We start from the raw sequence: 18,770 nt of genomic DNA on the forward strand, positions 1-18,770 counted from the left end.
ACAACTTCAGGAGGTCGTGAGTTGGCTCTCCGACCATTTCAAAGTATCCACGTGGACTTTACTGAACTCCCCCACGTGCAGAGGTGGAAATTCTTGTTAGTAATAACAGACCATCTTACCCATTGGGTGGAAGCTGTTCCCACTGTCAGAGCCACAGCCAATGTAGTATGTAAGACCCTCTTAGAACAAATTATTCCCAGGTATGGAATGATTACTAAGATAGACACACTGTACATCAAAAGTTTTACAGCAGCTAACTCAAGCCTTAAGAATAAAATGAGAACTACATACCCCATGGCACCCACAGAGTTCAGGACGGGTAGAGAGAACCTTAACTGAATTAATAATTGAAACTCAAATGTCATGGGAAAAATGCCAACCTCTGGCTTTATTGAGAGTTCAGACACAACCAGCTCAGACCTGAGAGTGTCACCTTACAAAATGATGGTTGGTGTTGAAGATGAAAGTTTGGTAAGAAAGTTTTGCAGATATGTAGGCTCGGCCGAGAGATCTCTGAGTGTGGAGCCTGAGGATGGGACAGAAATGGAAGCAGGTTTTGATGTAGAGTGGAAGATGTTTGCTGAAACATTGATCGCTGAATGGGTGAGAGGACAAAGGTTGGAGATGAGCTGGAAGGAGATTTTTGTGCTTAGGACAGAGGTATGTGACTGCAAACAAGGACATGTTTTTCACCGGGTGGGTGGGTCTCAGGAAGAGCAGAAGTAAATAGAAAACATGTTTTTGCCAGGAAGAGAGTTATGGCAGGCAGACAAGGAATGTTGAGATACACCAAGAATCACACCTGATTGGGAAATAAGGCCAAGCTTATATCAGTGGTTTCAAGTGTTGCCTGGACAAGTCCTGAAACACCTCTGATACCCTCCTTGGGGAGGAATCCTTCCACTCCAAACAGGAGGATCAGGACTATTTTGGGCTGAGGGTTCTCATATTCTGGCCTTAGCCTGTGATTTATTCAAAGGAGGAGGAATTGCTACCTCCAACAGTGCCATACCACATACCCTGTCTAATTCATCCTGGTACTGGACATGCTGGCTGGGTTAAATGTAAATGTCTAGGCTGTAAAAAATATTGGTACTGTAGTTCACAGAAACGACACTCTCACTGCATGGAGTGTCGAACGCCAAATCTATTCCCCATCCAGGTAGAGCAAAGAACAGCTGAAACAGTAACCCTGCTTTGTGCATTCAACTAGTGCCTGTTGAATGGGAGATACCTGAGGAATGGTGGGAAGCTACAATTAAGAAGTGTCAAAAGCAATTTGCCTGGAAATCAGCGAAAAGGAAGTGACGAGGAAATAGAGGACAAGGCCCGATGACCACTGTAGCTGCCACCAAGAAGATCACATACCCCTGCTGTGGGTAGCAGCCCCACAGGCATGGGAGGTGGAGGTATCAGCCATATCAGAGCTCTGTTATTCCTTTATCTGTCACTCCTCTTTTGTCTCTGCCCTCTGGGGATACTGACACAGCCACGCCACGGGTGTTACAGAAAGCTGTACTTGGAAAACACCCAGGTTCCTTTTTCATTGCACGTACCCATGTCAACAGTCACTGTTACAACCCATCCAAAGTAGAAAACTGTATGCAAAGTGGGAAAAAGTACTGGATTGTAGAAAACCTAGGAATGAGTGGGAGCAGGTTGGGAAGTAAATGTCCAAAAGGAGAAAGATGGATTTGTTTCACATATATTGTTGGGAATAAAGTCTCAAGCTTAGTAAAAGAACAACTAGTAAATAAAGAGGCAAAGCCAGCACAACAATCTAACTCTGTATCGACCCCAATTCAAGACATGTATGTGAAACTCAAACAACAATTAAAAATGAAATCTCAAAATTGAGAAAAAAAATCTGTTTGTGGAATTAGGGCAAAGGATAGGTAAGGAGCTTAATGTAACCAACTGTTGGGTCTGTGGAGGGCCTCTGATGACACAGGAATGGACATGGAAAGGCAGTACCTTGAGCCCAATAGAACTCCTTAAGTGGAATCGGACAAGGATAAGGGGAGAAAACAGACCAGCAGGGTGGGTATTGAGTTCAACAGTGATAGGAGAGGAGTGTCTCTGGCACACCGGGAACAATTTCCTCAACGAAGTAGGAAATACTCCCTGTAAGAGATATAAAGTCAGTAATGGAACTTTTACATGGTGGGTTCCCGAGAAACCAGCTCTGTATTGGACTCAGGAAAAAACAAAAGAAAAGAATTGTAAGTACAATAATAATGCCGGATCCGCCGGAGGGACCCGCGGTGATGCGAGAGGGATCCGCCAGAGGGACTATTTGTGATGCAGTCCCAGCCGCGGAGGGATCAGCGCTGATGCCGCTCCAAGCGCGCAGCTGGAAAAAAACGAGCTTCATTCGTTGTAAAGTTTGAAGGAAAGTTTAAGAAAAGGGACAATTAGGAGACAACAGCAAAATGGGCGATACAGCCGGGTGCCTCGGCAGAGAGCCAAAGGCACACCTTTACATCCAAAAGGCCCAGACTTGTAACTAGGAAGATTTCCCAAGTTTAAGAGCTTTCCCAAGGTGGTTTCTAGGAAAAGGCTGTTCCTTGAGCTCCACCAATGCTAGAACCAAATGCATGTGTGAATTATGGATTGTTTTCCATACCTGACCTGAAGGTTCTATGTGAGCTCAAGAACTGCATCAAGTAGATTGTTGTCATATTTGCAGACAAATCAACAGAGGCAGAAGTGGAAAAATTCTGTTGCTTCCCAGAAGTGAATTGTTCAGCGAGTCTGCAGCTCCACCATGTGCCAGTGTCTGGTGTTAAGATGGAAAGAGTGACTGAGTTGTGTGCTGGTGTGATTTCCCCATACCTTAGAAGAGTGAAGGACTGCAAAGTTATTGTTTCTCGGGCAGAAAGCTTTACATTTCTGCTGCAAGAGGCCTGGCTTTACACAGCAAGGAGAAGTCACACAAGGTCAAACTTCAGGACATCGAGCATTCTGTTCCCAGCAACCCAGTGTAAGGGTCCTGTGGCCCTTTTGTCAGGCCTTAGAGAGCCTCCCAGTGCACTTCATTGTGCCAGTGGAGTGGGATCAGGGCCATCCTTGGGGGACGGTGCACAGCAGGTCCTGCAGTGGCACCTGGGCTGGCTGTAGGGATTCTGGGCCCAGCGCTGCAGGCGGGAGTGGTCTTGGATCCACACGGGCCCAGGGCTGCTGGAGCATCTGACACTTTCTGGGTCTGGGGAGACACAAGAGGACCCTGATGGTACCTGGCTGGTGGTGCTGGGGCTGCTGGAGTTGGGTATCAGTAAGCTGTGGGGGTGCTGAGGCTCTGGCGCAGGGTGCCCAGAGAGGCTGTGGCTGCCCCATCCCTGGAACTGTTCAAGGCCAGACTGGATGGGGCTTGGAGCAACCTGGCCTAGTGCAAGGTGTCCCTGGCCATGGCAGGGGGGTGGAATTAGATTATCTTTCAGGGTCCTTACAGCCTAAATCATTCTGTGGCTCTATGGTTCTATCGTTCAAGCGTCAGATGCTCCAGTCCATAACCCCTAGACCCATGTGGATCCAGGACCGCTCCCACTTGCAGTGTTGGACCCAGAATCCCCACAACCAGCCTGGGCACCACCGCAGGACCTGCTGTGCACCATCCCCCTGTGCTGGCCCTGATCCCACTCCAGCGGCACAGTAAAATGCACTGGGAGGCTCCACACTCATGTGTCGGCTTCCTCCTCCTTCTCCTCTCCTCCTCCTCTCTCTCCAAGGGCAGCGTTCGGGCTCTGGGCCAGAGGGTTGTTGTCTCCCTGGGGGTCGGCAGCACCTGCCCTGGCCTCCCTCGTGCGGGCTAGCCTTGGCCGCTTGCCCAGCTGCGCGGCCGAGAGCTCCGCGTCTCGCCGGCCCCGACGCTGCTCGGTTTCCTCGAGAGAAGTTCACACAAGCACCGGGGGATCTCCACCCCTTGTCCTTACCCCGAGCGCGGCCCGGGCCTGCCCGAGCGCGGAGAGGGTCCCGCCCGTCTCCCGGCAACGCGTCCCACCCGCCCGCCATGGCCCTCGCGGGCCGCCGTAGCGGCGGCGGCGGCGGCGCGGCCGGGCCGGCGGTGAGTGCGGCGGCCGCGGGGCCCGGTGCCGGCAGCGCGGGGGCTCCCCCGGGGCCGCGGAGGGGCTCGGGGCACGGCCGGCTCGGGGAGTGTCGTCCGGCTGTGCGGGAGGCGCCCGATCGGGGGGTGGCTGCCGCGCCTGCCGGGCTGTAGGCAGGTGTAGGGGGTTCTCGGGTTTGGGGTGTTTGTGGGCACGGAGGGTCCTTCCGGGTTTGGGGGTGTCTGTGGCTGCGGGCAGGGCCGCCCGGTGTAGGGGGGGTCTCTGGGTTATGGGGCGCCGCTGGGCTCGGGGCGTGCTGCCCGCCTCGGCTGCGGGGTGAGCCCAGCTCTGGGGCCGGTTCCTGGGTGTGAGCACGGCAGTGCTGCCCGGTGGTTGTGGGTTGGGGGTGCCGGCAGGCTGGGGTGTCACGGGGACCCACGCCTGGGATGGAGGCAGGGCGGTTTTGTGATCCGTGCCGGGCTGTGCTGTTTCCCTTTGCCTGCTGCGAGTCTGAGGGCTTGGCCGGCAGCTGCCGGACAAAGTTGTGTTGCCCGGCCTGGCTTCTCGGCCTCCTTGCCTGCCTCCAGTCGCCTCCGCTTCAGATCTGGCTTCTCCCGTGTTGTGTGTTCTGCCCTGCTGGAAGCTGGAAGCTGTTTGCCTTTGCCAAGAGAAGGGAGTTCAGCCGGGGGCCAGGCTCAGAGCAGGACATCTTTGCTTATGTGAATCGGGGGCAGATGTGTGTCCCCCTGCTCTGCCCTTTCTCTGACCTGTTGAAAGCAGCATCTGCTCCAACTGAGCGGCCACCCTGGCACTGAAGCAGCGCATCTCATATGGTGCAAGTGTGGCAGTGCTGCGTGCTCTGCTTTGGACATCCAGGCTGTTTTCAGCAGTGCTGATAACCAGGCTGGCTGCTCTTCCGAAGAGCTGTGGGCACTCCTGACTGCCCTCGCTGTTTTTAACTTGTCCTGACAGAGGTGAAATCATGTAATGTTTCGAGTACTTTTAGGAGAGTACGCATTGTGCTGTGTGCTCTGCTTTGGTGGTAAACGATGTGTTTCTGTTGATTGTTTTATCTCTTGGTTTGAGTTCCTGACGCAGGTCATTCAGGGCCTTTGATCCAGGCTGGTTTTTGCTTTGTTCCCGCTATTCTGCTCAGCAGTGCTGCAGGAGGGTGGCCGGGCAGTGCTGCTCCGCTGCTGGGTGCTGGGGTGGTCGTGATGAAAGGGGCTTTAGGAAACCCTTTCCCAAGTCTAGCTGAAGCTCAGGTAATCTGGAGTTGCTGTGGCACTTCCGTCGCTTGGTACTCCTTTCTTCTGGAGTCACTAACTTTTCTTGGGTTCACCTTCGTTTCTGCTCTGTATGAGATTGCCAACAAGCATTTAATTCCTGCACCCTTTGCTCCTGTTGCATCTTCCTGTTGCTCTGTGTGTCACAAAGTGCTTTGACAGATGGATTTCCAGGGAGAGTCTTCCAGTGATGGTTGGCTATTGGGGTAGTTGGAAGCAGGAGAGGGGTATAAGGTAACATTTGGAAGCTGGATGAAACCAGCCACGTGAATGTCTTCTTTTTGTCCTGGCACATGTCAGCTCTGATAGCATTCTAGTGATACCGGGAAGGCTCCTGAATCTGTAGTCTCATGGTAGATTTTCACTTGTAAACACCATTGCATACTATTACCTGTGTCTGCTTTTCTCCCTGTGACTCCAACAGCTGGGTCTTTCCCTTTGTAGTCAGTGATATTCTATTGTAGTCCAGTCCATCTGCATTTGTCTAATTCCTTGTTCCACTCTCATTGTTTTGGATAGTGGAATAATCTGAATACCTGTTAAACAGAAGGTTAACCAGCCACATGTTACTGTCCTAAAGAATACAGAGTGGGAGAGAAAGGCAGAAGTGTTTTGTCAGGACATGAGCAGCAGTGTGACGCTGTTCCCAGTTTCAGGGGTGTTTGGCAGTGGTGGTGGCTGCTGCCCTGTGCTGGCTCAATGCTTCTGGCCCAGGCTTGGTGTGGAGGTTGCCTGTGTTTCGGGCTTGGTTGTGCCCATGCCTTTGTTTGGAGTGGGGTTTGTGTGGCTGTCTGGATTGTGGCTTAATGGCTCGTCTGCTTTGGGAAGGTTTTTGAGCTGTTGGACAAGAGTGGGACTGAGAGCAGGGTCGGCAGTTAGTTGGTTTGGGGCTCTTGTGTAATGTCATTCGGACAGGCAAGGACTCTGGATATTTTTTGGCTTATCCCTGTTGTTCAGTTCAGGTAAACCAACCTCCAAGAAAGTGAGAAGTCTAAAGGCAGCATCCTCCCCAGGAGATTTTGTTCTAGGCATCTGCCCATCCTATGTCCGCTCTGGAAGTGGTGCCTGTGAAGAATGACGTCGAGAGGTGCTGGGACTGCTTTCTCAAGGAAGAATTACAGGCTGAGCACTGAGCCAGAGAAGTCCAAGGTCACAGGTAGGGGCCTGTACATGCCGTGTGAAAACAGGAGCACTGTGGATTCAGGGAGCATCCCTTGCCTTGCTTGAGATTAGCTGCCTTCCAGTTGCAATTACCTTGGTAGTGTAAAGTGTAGGGGGGCTGAAACTGAGTAAATCCTCAAAGTGAGATAAAATTTTGGATGGGACATCCCTGCAGTACTAAGGAGTCCAGGAACTCATGTCACAGAGCCTTTTCTTCAGCACACAGCCCTGCCTCATAAGGCTGGAGAATGTTGTGTTGTCTGCCTGCCATCTTATTTGAGACTCATCTGATTTAGGGAGTTCTCCTTCCAGGATGAACAGCTTGGCAAATTCTCAAATTAATCCTTTTCTGGGAAATTCTGTTACCTTCCAGGCAGTCTGGTTTTTTTTCTTGGAGCCACCAATCCAGCACAAGTGTGCTTATGAGACCACAAATCTGGCATTTGAGGGCACTGTTGCACTCAGAAACAAGGAATGCTGCATCAGTGTGACACTAGGAGTTGTTCAGAGAAGGTGATGCACACATCCTTAAAGAGGGTTCTGGGTTACACGAGGTGAACTGCACCTGCAGCCTTTCCATCTCATAATCTTTTAGTGCAGTTAAGAGATATCCTGAATAGGAACAGGACATCGGGAATTTCTTTAGTGGTAAGATTTTTTTTTAAAATAAAATTGGATTTCTACTTTCAGCTTTTGGAGTTCCTTTATCAGGAAATAGCACAGCAGGATTCCTGAGGATGTACTTCCACCTGTGTACAGCAATTTATAGGCTCCCAGTTGCTATGGCAGAGCAGCTCAAATTGGAAAGAGCCTTTCTTGGGGAGATGCACCCAATAGTGCTGGACTCTGATTCTGCTAGTGAGGTGATGAATGACTGCTTGAAGCTGCATTTACCACTGTGTTGATCAGCAAACATGAACATAATTTACCCATAGTTACCAGTTTCTTGCTTAAAACTGAAATTAGTGTTTGAGTTTACCCCGGACTCCCTAATCTTACTTCCTTTCTGTTTTTCCCAAGGGATCGTGAACAGCAGGCTGCTGAATGATTATCTGCATCGAGTCTTCACCAGTGCTGATGGGAACCAGCCTGCAGCTGCTTACAGGTATCAAACTTCTCACTGCCCAGGTGGCAAGTGATGCCACCTCAGATAAACAGCACTGTGTGAAAGGAAAGATCTTTTAGTGCCACACAGTGATCTTTGCTAAAAGCACAGCAGCTCCATGTTACAGAAACAACTCTGAGGTCTGCTCTTTTAATGACTTTTTCAAACTGCAGGGCTTGCGAGGAAGGATTCTTTTTTGCATGAAAAATCCCATCTACATCACTAGGCCATATTTTTGAAATAAGTAGGCATTCATCTGATGTTCCTGTTCCCCCTTTGCTTGTAAGGAAGTGCAAAATGCACAGGTTTCAGGGACAGGAATTAAAAATAGGTTGTTAGTGCCCTGTAACCTAAAGGCAAGACTGTTACTGATCCATGCAATACCATCCATTTTTCAGGCTGTGGAACTGCTGGTACTTTTGTTAGAGTCACCAAAGGACAAACCCCACAAAATTCCTATTTAGTGACTGCTTTTTTCCTGTTTATTTTCAGTTCCCCTTCACCTTGTATCCCAGAAACTTGTAATGTTGGATGAGAAGAATTCCTCTTGCATCTCTTTTGCCAGAGGCAAGTCAGACAGGTTCAGGGCAGGTAGGAGTGTGGCAGAGCAAGGCAGGGCTGTGGCTCCTGCTGGTTGGCAGTGCTGCAGCATGGCTGGGGTCACATTCCATGGGCTATACTTAGGACTGCCAGCTCCAACGTGAGCTCAGAGCTGCTATTAATAGTTCTTGGCCCTCTGGCTCTTGGTGAGCTGGGGTGATGGTGCGGGGGAGGCAAAGTGGCTCATGTTACTTTACCACAAGCTCTCCTGCCAGCAAGCCTTGGAACAGTCCATCTGCCTGAGCATTTTGGTTTTCAGTATTTCTGATTTCTTTGTCTGGTGATTAATGACTTGAATGCACAGAACTGATAGTTTGTTGGACCGCTCTCTCTCTCTTTTTTCCTGCCTTCCACCCTTTTCCCCAGGACGTGGCTACTTGGTAGAAAGCCCAGTAGCAATCAAAGAGGTCTTGGAAATAACATTTGCCGTATGAGAGCAACTTTTATGGTATGACATCTCTTCAGAGTCCTGAATTCTTCATAGAGGAGCTCACTGCAGATATCTCTCTGCCTGTCTCATGCTCTTCCACCCTCCTTCCAGAACTCCTCCTCCATGCCAGTGCTGATTAAGCAGCTTTGCTGAAGCCACCCTTCTTATGCCAGCCAAAACTGATTCTTTGCTTTCACTTCTGTGCATCTTCACATCCATCAGGCTTTCACATCTCTCACCAGTCTTAGGGAAATCCCTACTCCTGGAGAAGTGAGAAGTTGTTTCCCGGATGACTTTGGAAATGGGAAGCAGGGATAGGAACAACTAGTGATTCTCACAGTAAAAGGAGGCTCTTGTGGAAGGATCAGCTAAGTGACTAACCTTGAAAGGAGAGAACTAAGGAAGGGCAGTAAGTTCTCTAGAGCAGTGGCCCAAAGGGGGTGCATGAGAGACTTTTCAGTATGAAAACAAAGTAGTTTTAGCTGTTGTCACAGAGAGAGGATGCTGGACTAGCCTGAACTTTGTCTGAACTGCTACAGCTGCTGCTGTGGTCCTCCCTCTTTTTTTGTACTGCAAAATACTTCAGGGAAAAAACTAATCCTGACTTATGCCATGTTTGTATGATGCTGACTGCAGCAAAGTCAAGGTCCATAGTTGTTGGTAGTACAGCTGGTTTCTTGTTGGCTTGTACTACAGTTTTCTTACTGCAACAAAACACTCCTGAGCAGACTGAAGACTGTAAGATTCTTAATTATCTACTTGGCTTGTTCTTGCTGTGGTTGGTCCTTCCTTCATTCATTGCCCCAGCACGAGGGGCAGCAAATTCTTTAGATTCATGACACGAAACAGATTGTCAGAACTTCACGGGTCATGTCTCAGTGCAGGACACGTGTCTGGGCTGCAACTCTTTAAAAACTGGAGGCACAGTTTTTTGAAGAGCTCCTCTGTGTTTATTCCCCAGGAAGCACCTGACGTTCCAGAACCTGCAGGAGCACCTTGAGAGATTGCTGGCAGAGGAGAATGGCTCTGAAGAAAGTAGAGGTAGGAGATACTGCCTGTCCAATCTGTGCTTCTTGCTTGTGCTGTTTAATTGGAAAGGACAAGCTGTATCACGAAAGGCATTTTCCTGAGTGAGTGCTGTTCTGCCTCTCCGTGCTCTAATTGATTGTGCCTTTAAATCCTGCCTGTGAGGGGCTCATCACCAGCCCTGCAGCAGGTCTGTTTGCAGATGGAGGCATATTTCCAGGCTAAAATGTCTGGAAAAGCAGTTTGGGGGCAAATGGTGGCGGTGTTTTACTGATAATTACATGCAGAGCCATTGCTTTGACCAGGAGTGTGCACTGCTGTCGTCAGTGGGAGATGCAGAGGCTTGTTGACAATTTTTTCATGCTGGTCTCCACTTTGGGCCTCAGGCTGTTCCCTGTGTTCTTACTAGCATCGTTTGCTGAATGAATCAGGATGTGGCAAGATACAACCTGGCTCCCCTCCTAGAAAGGCAATTTTTTTCTTGCTGGCTGCAATCAAAGCGTGACATGTTGGCCAAACATTTGGCACAGAGTTTAGCAGAGTTTTGTCAAAGTAACATTTTCAGGTGATGTGGAAAACTTAATGTGTCCTGAATGCTGCGTAGCTGAATTGCTGTGAAGACTTTCTTTTCAATCTCTCTCCTTTTCTGAGGTTTTCATGCTCTAACATAGGCAACACTACCTTAATCTTCCTCTCCTGTAGCAGAATCCAGGTGCTGTCGCAGTCTGGCTGGAAGCACTCAGCGGGTGAACTGTTAAATCCTGCACAACTCTCCCTAACAGGTTTTCTGCAACCCTTGTTTCAGATCAGGTAGCAGAGGGCCGGCTCGGTCCCTCCACTGTGGTGCTGGACCACACGAGCGGCTTTGAGGGACTCCTACTGGTCGATGATGACTTGCTTGGGGTGAGTGTGTTGCTGGATACAGCAGAAAATGGTCTTGAGGGACTAAAAGGACTTGGGGCTTCTTGGTTTGTTCTTTGTAACAGATCCCTGTCAATGGTTTTGTAGCGTGTGTAAACGGAGTCTGCCCTGAAAGCTGCAGGATCTTGGAGGAAGTGAGCTCTCCTGGGAAAAGGTGTAGCAGAACCACTAAGTCTCAGCAAGCTCTGAGTGGGGCTGTGAGGAAGTGAAAGGATTACCCTGGCCCAGGGGCTCACTTGGCTAAGCAGCCAGCTTTCCTGTCCCTCCCTCCAGCAGACTGCCTCTTCCTTCCTTCTGGTCTGTTAAAAGGCTAGAAAGAGGCTAAACCCGAGCTTTTCCTTTCTCCTTTGTTTCCACTAATTACCTGCTTGCTCCTTAGCTGATGTTCCTCATGCAAAAAATCAGCTGAAAGAATCCACTGGAATTTAACCCTTTCCTACTGCAGTCATTTCTGCACTCCTTTCACCCCTTCACTGAGCAAACACATCCCCTGCTCTTGAGCTGATTCCTTCTTTAATCTATGCCTGTTTTTTAGACTCTTATAAATCAGGATGCCCTGGTCTCCCCTTTCCCTTTAACCAGCTGCTGTAGTTTACTTTGGCAGTACCTAGAACTGACCCACAGAATGGATTGGACTGGCTTGTCCGTGAATTCCTTGTTCCTACCTTCATTTCCTCTTCATGGTCTGTCCCAAGATGGCGAGAGTCAGTTCAGTTTCTAGACAGCATGTTACCTGTCAATCCTGGCCTTTAGTCTGGACACCTTGAATCTATAGTTTTCTTCCAACTTGTCCAGCATTTGTGTTTCTTTCCCATACCATAATCACTTTCATATACAATTTTGTCCCAATTCACTGGGAACCTGTCTGTCACCATGTTGCCCTTGTACTGCTGCCATGCTGGGTGCTTCACTGGGAGTATCAAGTACAGATGAGCTGTGGTAGGGACCTGAATGATTCTGTGGGGCCAGTTGGCTCCAAGTACAGGTGCTGGGGTGGGGAAGATGTCCCTTTTTGTCCCTATCCTGTCCTTGTGAATAACTCTCCATCTTGCTTTGGTTTTGAGCGCTAGGACAGAGGGAGTGGGAAGGGCTGTACAAGCCTCTCTGTTTGCCTGATGTTAAAATATCTTTTTTTTCTTGGTCCAGGTGATTGGCCACAGTAACTTTGGGTCCATCAGGGCCACAACATGTGTGTATAAAGGTAAGGAGATAAACCAGTGCTGCTTTGAGAAAAGACCCTGAGAAGAGTGTATGGGGAGTTAGACAACTAGAGAGCTCAGGAAATCTTGACTATGTTCCAGATCTTGAGCACCCTCTTCCCCAGTTCATTCAGTGGCTTTTCCAGGGAGTGAGAACGATGGGGGGATTGTGTGATGCCAGAGCAAAGAAGTGGGAGGGGAATCCTGGGGATGTCCTGAACCTCGTTTGTGTGCCACGTGTATTTCTGTGGGAGCAGTGTCAGGTTCAGCTTCTCTAAAAACGAGCCAGGGGACAGGAATTCACTGTGTGACACCTCTTTTTCTTTCAGGGAAATGGATTTACGAGGTGCTCATCTCCTCCCAGGGACTCATGCAGATTGGCTGGTGTACTCTCAACTGCAGATTTAATCAGGAGGTAGCATACTAACTCTGGGGGATTTTAGATCAGTGTGGAGCATTGCATTGGTGCTGTGCCCTGCTGGCATTCACACCAGAAATGCCACACACACACTAGAAATGCCAGGCCTGCTGTTTTAAGAGTTTTTACAACACTCTCTGGTCTGTGTCCATAGGATGGTGCACAGTGTGAAAGCCTGTGCCGGGTGTGTTGCTGTGCTCTTGCTGCACATGTTGACTTTCAGCTTGTGTCTTTCCCAAAAAGTGTGTGTGTCTGCAGTGGTGGCAGCCTGTCCCTTGGGATGGCCCTCAGCAGCTGGTGCTACAGGGCTTTTATTGCCCAGGAGAGGGTGGGATGATGTTGCATCTGGGTGGGATGTTTGGTGCTGGAAAGGGATGTCAGCTGCAGAGTTACACTAACTTGTCACTCCGGAATGTGTGAGAAGGGAGGTGATCGCATCCCGGGGGTCTGTTTTGATAGAAATGGGAAGTGTCAGATGCCAGTACTCTTCTTCTGGCCCAAAAATAAGTGGGGAGTGGTGTATTTCCCTGAACCAACAATCACAAGCCTCTGGATTAATTCCTGGTGTGAGGATTTTTCCCAGGCAGAGCATGTGAGCTGTCAGCTGCTTTCCCTGTCTACTGGTCTCCCCCTAAAAGGTTCTCTTGCAATGAGAGGAATCCTCTATGCCTGGTGTGGTCTGAGTCTCCTCTTTCATACTTTGGTGCAGGAGGGCGTTGGGGACACGCCAGATTCGTATGCCTATGATGGCAACAGGGTGCGCAAGTGGAACGTGACTACTACCAACTATGGCAAAGTGAGTAGCTGTCCCCCAGGAATGGGATGGAGAGGAAGGAGGAGAAAGCAGGTGACTCCTTCTGCTCACTGGCTTCTGCTGGGCCTTGTGAAATGCCCTCAGGCCTTCCTCCCTGCTTCAGTCTGTGTGCCAGCACTTGTCTGTACTTCAGGGGTGCTGGATGTGCTGTCTGGGTGCTTTGTTTAGCAGCCCCAGCAGACTGATTCCCAGCCTAGTGCTGCTGTTGGTCTCTGGAAGGCTCTGGTTCTCTGTAGCACATCAGAGCATGGGTCATCGTTGGGATAAATATACATTCCTAGTGCCAGAGGGGAAAAATCACCCCAATCAGGGGTTTTATGTGCAGCTTCCAGAAGTGCCTGACAATGCTGTGAGCTGCTGGGAGAAGGAATTCTCTCTTCTTTAACCCTGAATCAAAAGGAGTTGGTTGGGTTGCAGTCTTTCTTGTGATGTGGGAACAGCCTGGAAGTATGTTTAACCTCTTCTCTCCCTTTCCTGCAGTCCTGGGCAGCAGGAGACATCGTCAGCTGTCTGATAGACCTTGATGAGGGCACCATTGCTTTCTGCTTGTAAGCATCTTTGCTTTGTTTATGTCTGTGTGTAACAGAAAGGTTTCCTCACTGCTCAGCAGATTGCTGAGCCCTATTTCTGCCCTCTCCCCTTTATGTTCCTTGGTAGTTCCGGCGTTTGTTTTTCTGCCTTGTGTTCAGAAACCATCTGAATGGGTTGTTGGGTCTCAGTTCAGTTCAGTTAAAGCATTTGGCAGGAAGATGTTCAAGCTACAAAGTCTTTGTAAAGTTTGCCAGGATTTTAGAGAGAAGGGCATCTCTTGTGATGCTTAATGCCACACTTGGCTTTAATTGATTGCTTTTATGGTCAGTGTAGACCTTGCCTGCCCTAAATTCACAAGGAGCTGTGGAAAGGGTGATAAATCTTCAGTTTCCAGCTCCCATGCACAATGAGAATTGTTCTCTGCAACAAGTCAGTTGAAACTAAGAACTCTTAGATGGTCCATGTCATCTTTTATGGAGGAGTAGATTGAAAGCATTATCCTTGATTGTCATCAACATCAACTAGATGAGGCTAAAAGTCTCATGCTTTAAAATGTCCTGCTGCTTTAGTTATCTCACAGATTTGGGTTGCTCTTGAAGCTGGGTAGGCTCTGCATGTTGTGGAGACTCCAGTGCTTTCCCCTGCTCATATGAAAATGGGAATGCCCCTGTGCTTCCCGTGGCTGTTACTCAGCAGAGCTGTGACATTTGCGTGTGTGCCAGGTTAAGAGTGACAGGAGGCATGACTGACTGGCGCGTCCGTGTTGGCAAGTTGCTGGCAGGGGAATGCAGATATCTGCATTGCCCAGCTGACCTCAGACCCCTCCTGCTGGGACTAAAACCTTGTGGGTTTTCCTTCTTTCAGGAACGGCATATCTCTGGGAACTGCCTTTGATAACATCACGAGGGGTGCTGGCATGGCTTATTTCCCTGCCATCAGCCTCTCCTTCAAAGAATCTGTTGCTTTTAACTTCGGAAGCCGTCCGCTCCGATATCCTTTAGCTGTGGGGAGAGAAGGTCTGAAGGGAGAAGAGCCTGTCCTGAGCCATCTTCGGAGGCTCTAGAGTATACGCACCTGACTGCAGTTCACTTTCTGCTGTCAGCACTTGTGTGCAGAGCTGAGTCAAGGAGATAAGAGACAGATGCCTCCTTATCTGGAGCAGAACTACAGGACACAAACACAAGTTTCTGAAATGAGAGTTACTTTCAGCTCTGAGTCAGCAGCTGCTGCTACAGCTGGGGGCTGCGTGCTCCCAGACAGTTAGATCCTGCAAAATTCTCACTCTGCAGTTTTGGAAACCCTAATGGTGCTGAGCCTTTTGGTCACTCGTCTCTTTTGCCTCCCAGCCTTACAGGACCTCTGACATGGTATTAGTGTTGCCTGTTGCTGTGTGAATGCTGAAGCCTGGAGCTCCTGTCAGAGCAGTCCTGGCAGTGCCTGTTGATGGCTGTAGTGGGGTCTCCAGCTGGTCTTTGTGATGAGAAAAGTATTTCACGCCCAGCAGAAGTGAAATACTTGCTGCTTGCAGTATTGAGGAAGTGGGAATAAGAGCTTGTGGCTTATCATCCATGTAGAAGGCACTGTGGTTTGAACTGTGGGTACAAAGTAAAGCAGACTGACTTTTCCTTGCACAAACAAAGGAAGTCCCAAAAGGATCAGATTGCATTTTCCCTTAGCACTTCCCTACTTATCCAGTGGAAGGTTACCGGCCCTTGCAAGATCCTCCTGTGGCAGACCTGGTGAAGGCTCGGAAGCTGTTGGGCTACTTGAAGAATGTGATCCATATTGGAATAGATGTGACGGTAGGCTGACATCACTGGCTGGATCTGACGGGCACCATGCTGGGAAATGTGGTTCTGCTCTCCCTGGCACATGCTGCCAGCTCACATGTTTCCATACACCCGAGAGTCTAAATGCTTGCATGCTTTTACATGGGGCATGCATGTCCCTGGAGCTCTTTGCCTTGCAAAATGGGCTTCCTGATAGTTCCAGGACTTAATTTAAATCATACTGGGCTTTGTTCTCAGTCCTGTGAAGTTTCATTGCCAGTATTCAAGAGGTGATGTTTGTTAGGCTCAGAACTGCTGCATTTGATTTTGCACCCTTGAAAGCAGTTTGTTCATATCCTCAGCTTTTTACTGATGTCCTGTTTAGTAATGTGGTGAAATTCTGGCAGGTCTGCCTTGAGTATTGTTTTGGCTGTGGCACTGTTCCCTGGAAACACTGTTTTCCACTAGGATGAGAGATGATGTTTATGCCCAAAGCATAGGGAATGCCATATGCCATGGTCTTGGCTTGAATGGAGGCCTGCTTTACTAGTTGTCCTCTTCTGTAGGTGTTCCCATTTACAGATTATCATGTAAACTTAAACCTTTTTTTAGAAAAATATTGTCAAAGTGCCCACATGTGGTTGATGGTGACATCTGGACTGCACTACAGCTTTCCAGAGGAATAGTCCTGGCTTCTTTGGCATTCTAAATTCTCATGTTCAAGGTTTTTACTGCAGTCAGGCATGGGACAGCAGTGGCTGCTCCAGGCCTGTGGTCCATTCAGTTGTTGGTGTACAGATGGATTGAGCTGGATCCAAGCCACGTGTATTTCTGAATTTGCCATTGCAGGAGGGGAAGCTGGTGGAGAAAGACACATCCATGTGGCAGCTGCAGGGAGAACCCACAGTGTTGATTACATTAGCTCACATCTTCAATTATTTCTCCCCTCTTATGGTGAGTTTTGCCTGCTGGCTTCTGTAGTGTTTGTTACACCTCTTGTGAGGCAAAGTAAACCCCAGCTTTTGCTGGGAAGTGACTGTGCCATGGAGGAATGTTAACCTGGCTCTCTGTCTGCAGTGCAAGGTGTACCTGGTGGAAGATGTACTTATGACCTTCCTGTTGAGCATCCTTGAGCGAGGAGGGGCAGTGGAGTCCCACCCCCTTATTCAGCAGCTGCTGGATCTCATGTGGCTTCTTATGGAGGTGAGTTGCTAGGGTGCTGGTTCCTCCCTAGGGATCCCAGGGAGATCCTGGGAGGTGCTGAGGACACGAGCCTTCCCTACAAAATGCTGGTAGTGTTCAGTGTCTTTCTCTTCTTTTCTCTTTGTGGTAGACCACCCTCTCAATTAGTTCATCTGGCTGCTGCTGCACACCCAGGCACTGAGGGTTGAATGCAGACACTGGCAATGAGTTAACCAGGCATTTCTAAGCTTCTCCTACTGCTAAAGGAACTGATGATGGTGAATAACTTCCTGCTTCTGGGAACATCAAATTTATCAATAAGAATAGTCTTCTGATTGTGATTAATGTGTATTTGACTGTGGAGGTCTTAAGCGCTGCCATGTGCTGAAGAGTGTGCGGGACTGGGGTAGAAGTGTGCAGTGCACTCTCACCATCTCCAGCACTGCTGGGGAAAAGCCTCCTCCAACTTCCTGTCCATGCTGGAGGAGCTTACTCCTTCCTGGCACAGATGTTTGAGGCAGCTGGGAAGCTGCTGCTGCTGGAGTGCTTGGGTGGTTACACAGAGCCAGTCAGTGTCAGCGATCTGCTTGGAGACAGCACGTCTGCCCTTTGGGGTAACAGTTAACAGATGTGGGCACTGGCCCAGCCAGCTGCCATGACAAGTTTAATGGAAATATGTCATGACTCCTTCAGGCCCAGCATCTTAGCAGTGAAACCAGACCCTCTGGTAGGACTGCTGTGTTTGTGGAAGAGTTGGCTCTCACCCTGCTGGTTGGCTATGAATTGGATTCAAAAAGACAACTCTTCTATCATCACATTTACATCACATTTACCCATTCTTTCCTTTCTGGGTTGGTTCTGCCAACACTGTGTCTTGGGTAGAGTCAGGGAATAAGAGAACTGGTGACTGCCCATCAAATAGGGCCTGGGACTTTGGGTTTTTGTAGGTGACTTTTGAGTTGGACTTTCTGCAGAAACTTGTTTCTCTGTAGCAAAGCACTGGCACCAACTTCTGCTTGGACTCTCTCCTGTGGAGTCAGAGGGACACTGGGTTCAGAGCACCTGCTTTTTCAGTTCATAAATGAACACTTCCTTCCAAGGTCTCACTCTGGGAGCTATAGCTGTTCCTGACTCCTTGCTGTAGTTCTTCAATGTATTTCTTATTTTCTCAGGAGTATGAAGTGCATGAGTGCCTCAAGCAGCTGCTGATGTCCCTGCTGCGGGCTTACAGGTTCTCTCCCATCATCCCAGACCTGGGATTACAAGTGAGTTTGCACTTCTGAATCCCCAGGAATCTGTGCCTAGCCAGCTTCTGTTATGTCCCCTTGTCCAAAGGTACATGATGTTTTGGATTCTGTAGTTGTTTTATCCAAAGATGGCAGTTTTGTCACACTGTAGCTATTGGAGAGTTGTATGTTCTGCAGGTGGAGTCACTTTTGCTTCTCCTGTTTTCCTAGATCCACTACCTCCGGCTCACCATTGCAGTCTTGAAGCACGAGAAATCTAGGAAATACCTACTCAGCAATGTTCTGTATCCTTTGTGTCTCCTCCTGTCTCAGTTTTCCCTCAATAATGCAGCCAAGAACACTTAAAGGACCTGTAGGTCCAGGGAGGCAGAAGCCACCCTGTCTTGAGAGGTCATTTCTCAGGTCTCCTCTTCCTGACACCATTGCCTACAAAGTCCTGCTTTGAGAGGAGGGAGCAGTGTTGTATAGTTCACATCCTAGTAAGACAGGGGAGCTCATTTCTACCTGACTGACCTCTAATATCCCTAGAGCAAAACCACTCCCAGAGCAGTCCAGCTCTACGGTAGCATTTGGGCAGCTGCTGTGATAGCTGCACGGGGCTTCTGCAGGGAGAAGAGGCCTCTGGATCTTACAGAGGTGGTTTGGAAAGGAGTCTGTCACTACAGCTCTGGAGACACGCCCTGTACCTTTTCCCGTTGTAGCTTCTGTGCTTGCTTTAACTCCAGCACAGCTTCGACGTGCTCCGTTCCGTTGTGTTCTTCTACATCAAGAGCCCGCTGCGTGTGGAGGAGGCAGGTTTGCAGGAGCTCATTCCCACCACGTGGTGGCCAAACCGCTTCACCAAGGAGGTGAGTACGGGCATCTCCAGCAAGGAGGCTGAAGAAATGTTGTGGCCTGCCATTTACATCTTTTTCTGGCTGACGAAGTTGGATGGCCCATGTTTCTGGCTGTGTTAGCACTGGTGGGTCCTACAGAGCTGTGTGAGAGCTGGAGCTTTTGCGTTGCCCTATCATCTTTTTTGTCCCCTTAAAAGGGATG

General features: G+C 49.2%; 1 protein-coding gene across 3 annotated transcripts in view; it reads left to right on the plus strand.

The window, feature by feature from the left end:
- The first annotated feature begins 3,926 nt into the window (after positions 1–3,926).
- Positions 3,927–18,770, plus strand: part of RNF123 (ring finger protein 123) — a 48,012-nt gene continuing 33,168 nt past the window's right edge. For 2 of the 3 annotated variants that reach the window (XM_082288936.1, XM_082288938.1), the window contains exons 1-16: positions 3,927–4,063; positions 6,287–6,485; positions 7,511–7,595; positions 9,587–9,666; positions 10,457–10,554; positions 11,719–11,773; positions 12,101–12,186; positions 12,899–12,985; positions 13,484–13,551; positions 14,399–14,524; positions 15,222–15,336; positions 16,153–16,257; positions 16,381–16,506; positions 17,658–17,750; positions 17,943–18,016; positions 18,463–18,580. In XM_082288936.1, the coding sequence (XP_082145062.1) occupies positions 6,404–6,485; positions 7,511–7,595; positions 9,587–9,666; positions 10,457–10,554; positions 11,719–11,773; positions 12,101–12,186; positions 12,899–12,985; positions 13,484–13,551; positions 14,399–14,524; positions 15,222–15,336; positions 16,153–16,257; positions 16,381–16,506; positions 17,658–17,750; positions 17,943–18,016; positions 18,463–18,580 (1,398 nt within the window). In that variant the 5' untranslated portion in view covers positions 3,927–4,063; positions 6,287–6,403. The other variant, XM_082288937.1, reaches the window with a different exon arrangement.

Source organism: Coloeus monedula, assembly GCF_965178545.1.
Source record: "Coloeus monedula genome assembly, chromosome: 11".
In the NCBI taxonomy this organism is placed as follows: domain Eukaryota; kingdom Metazoa; phylum Chordata; class Aves; order Passeriformes; family Corvidae; genus Coloeus; species Coloeus monedula.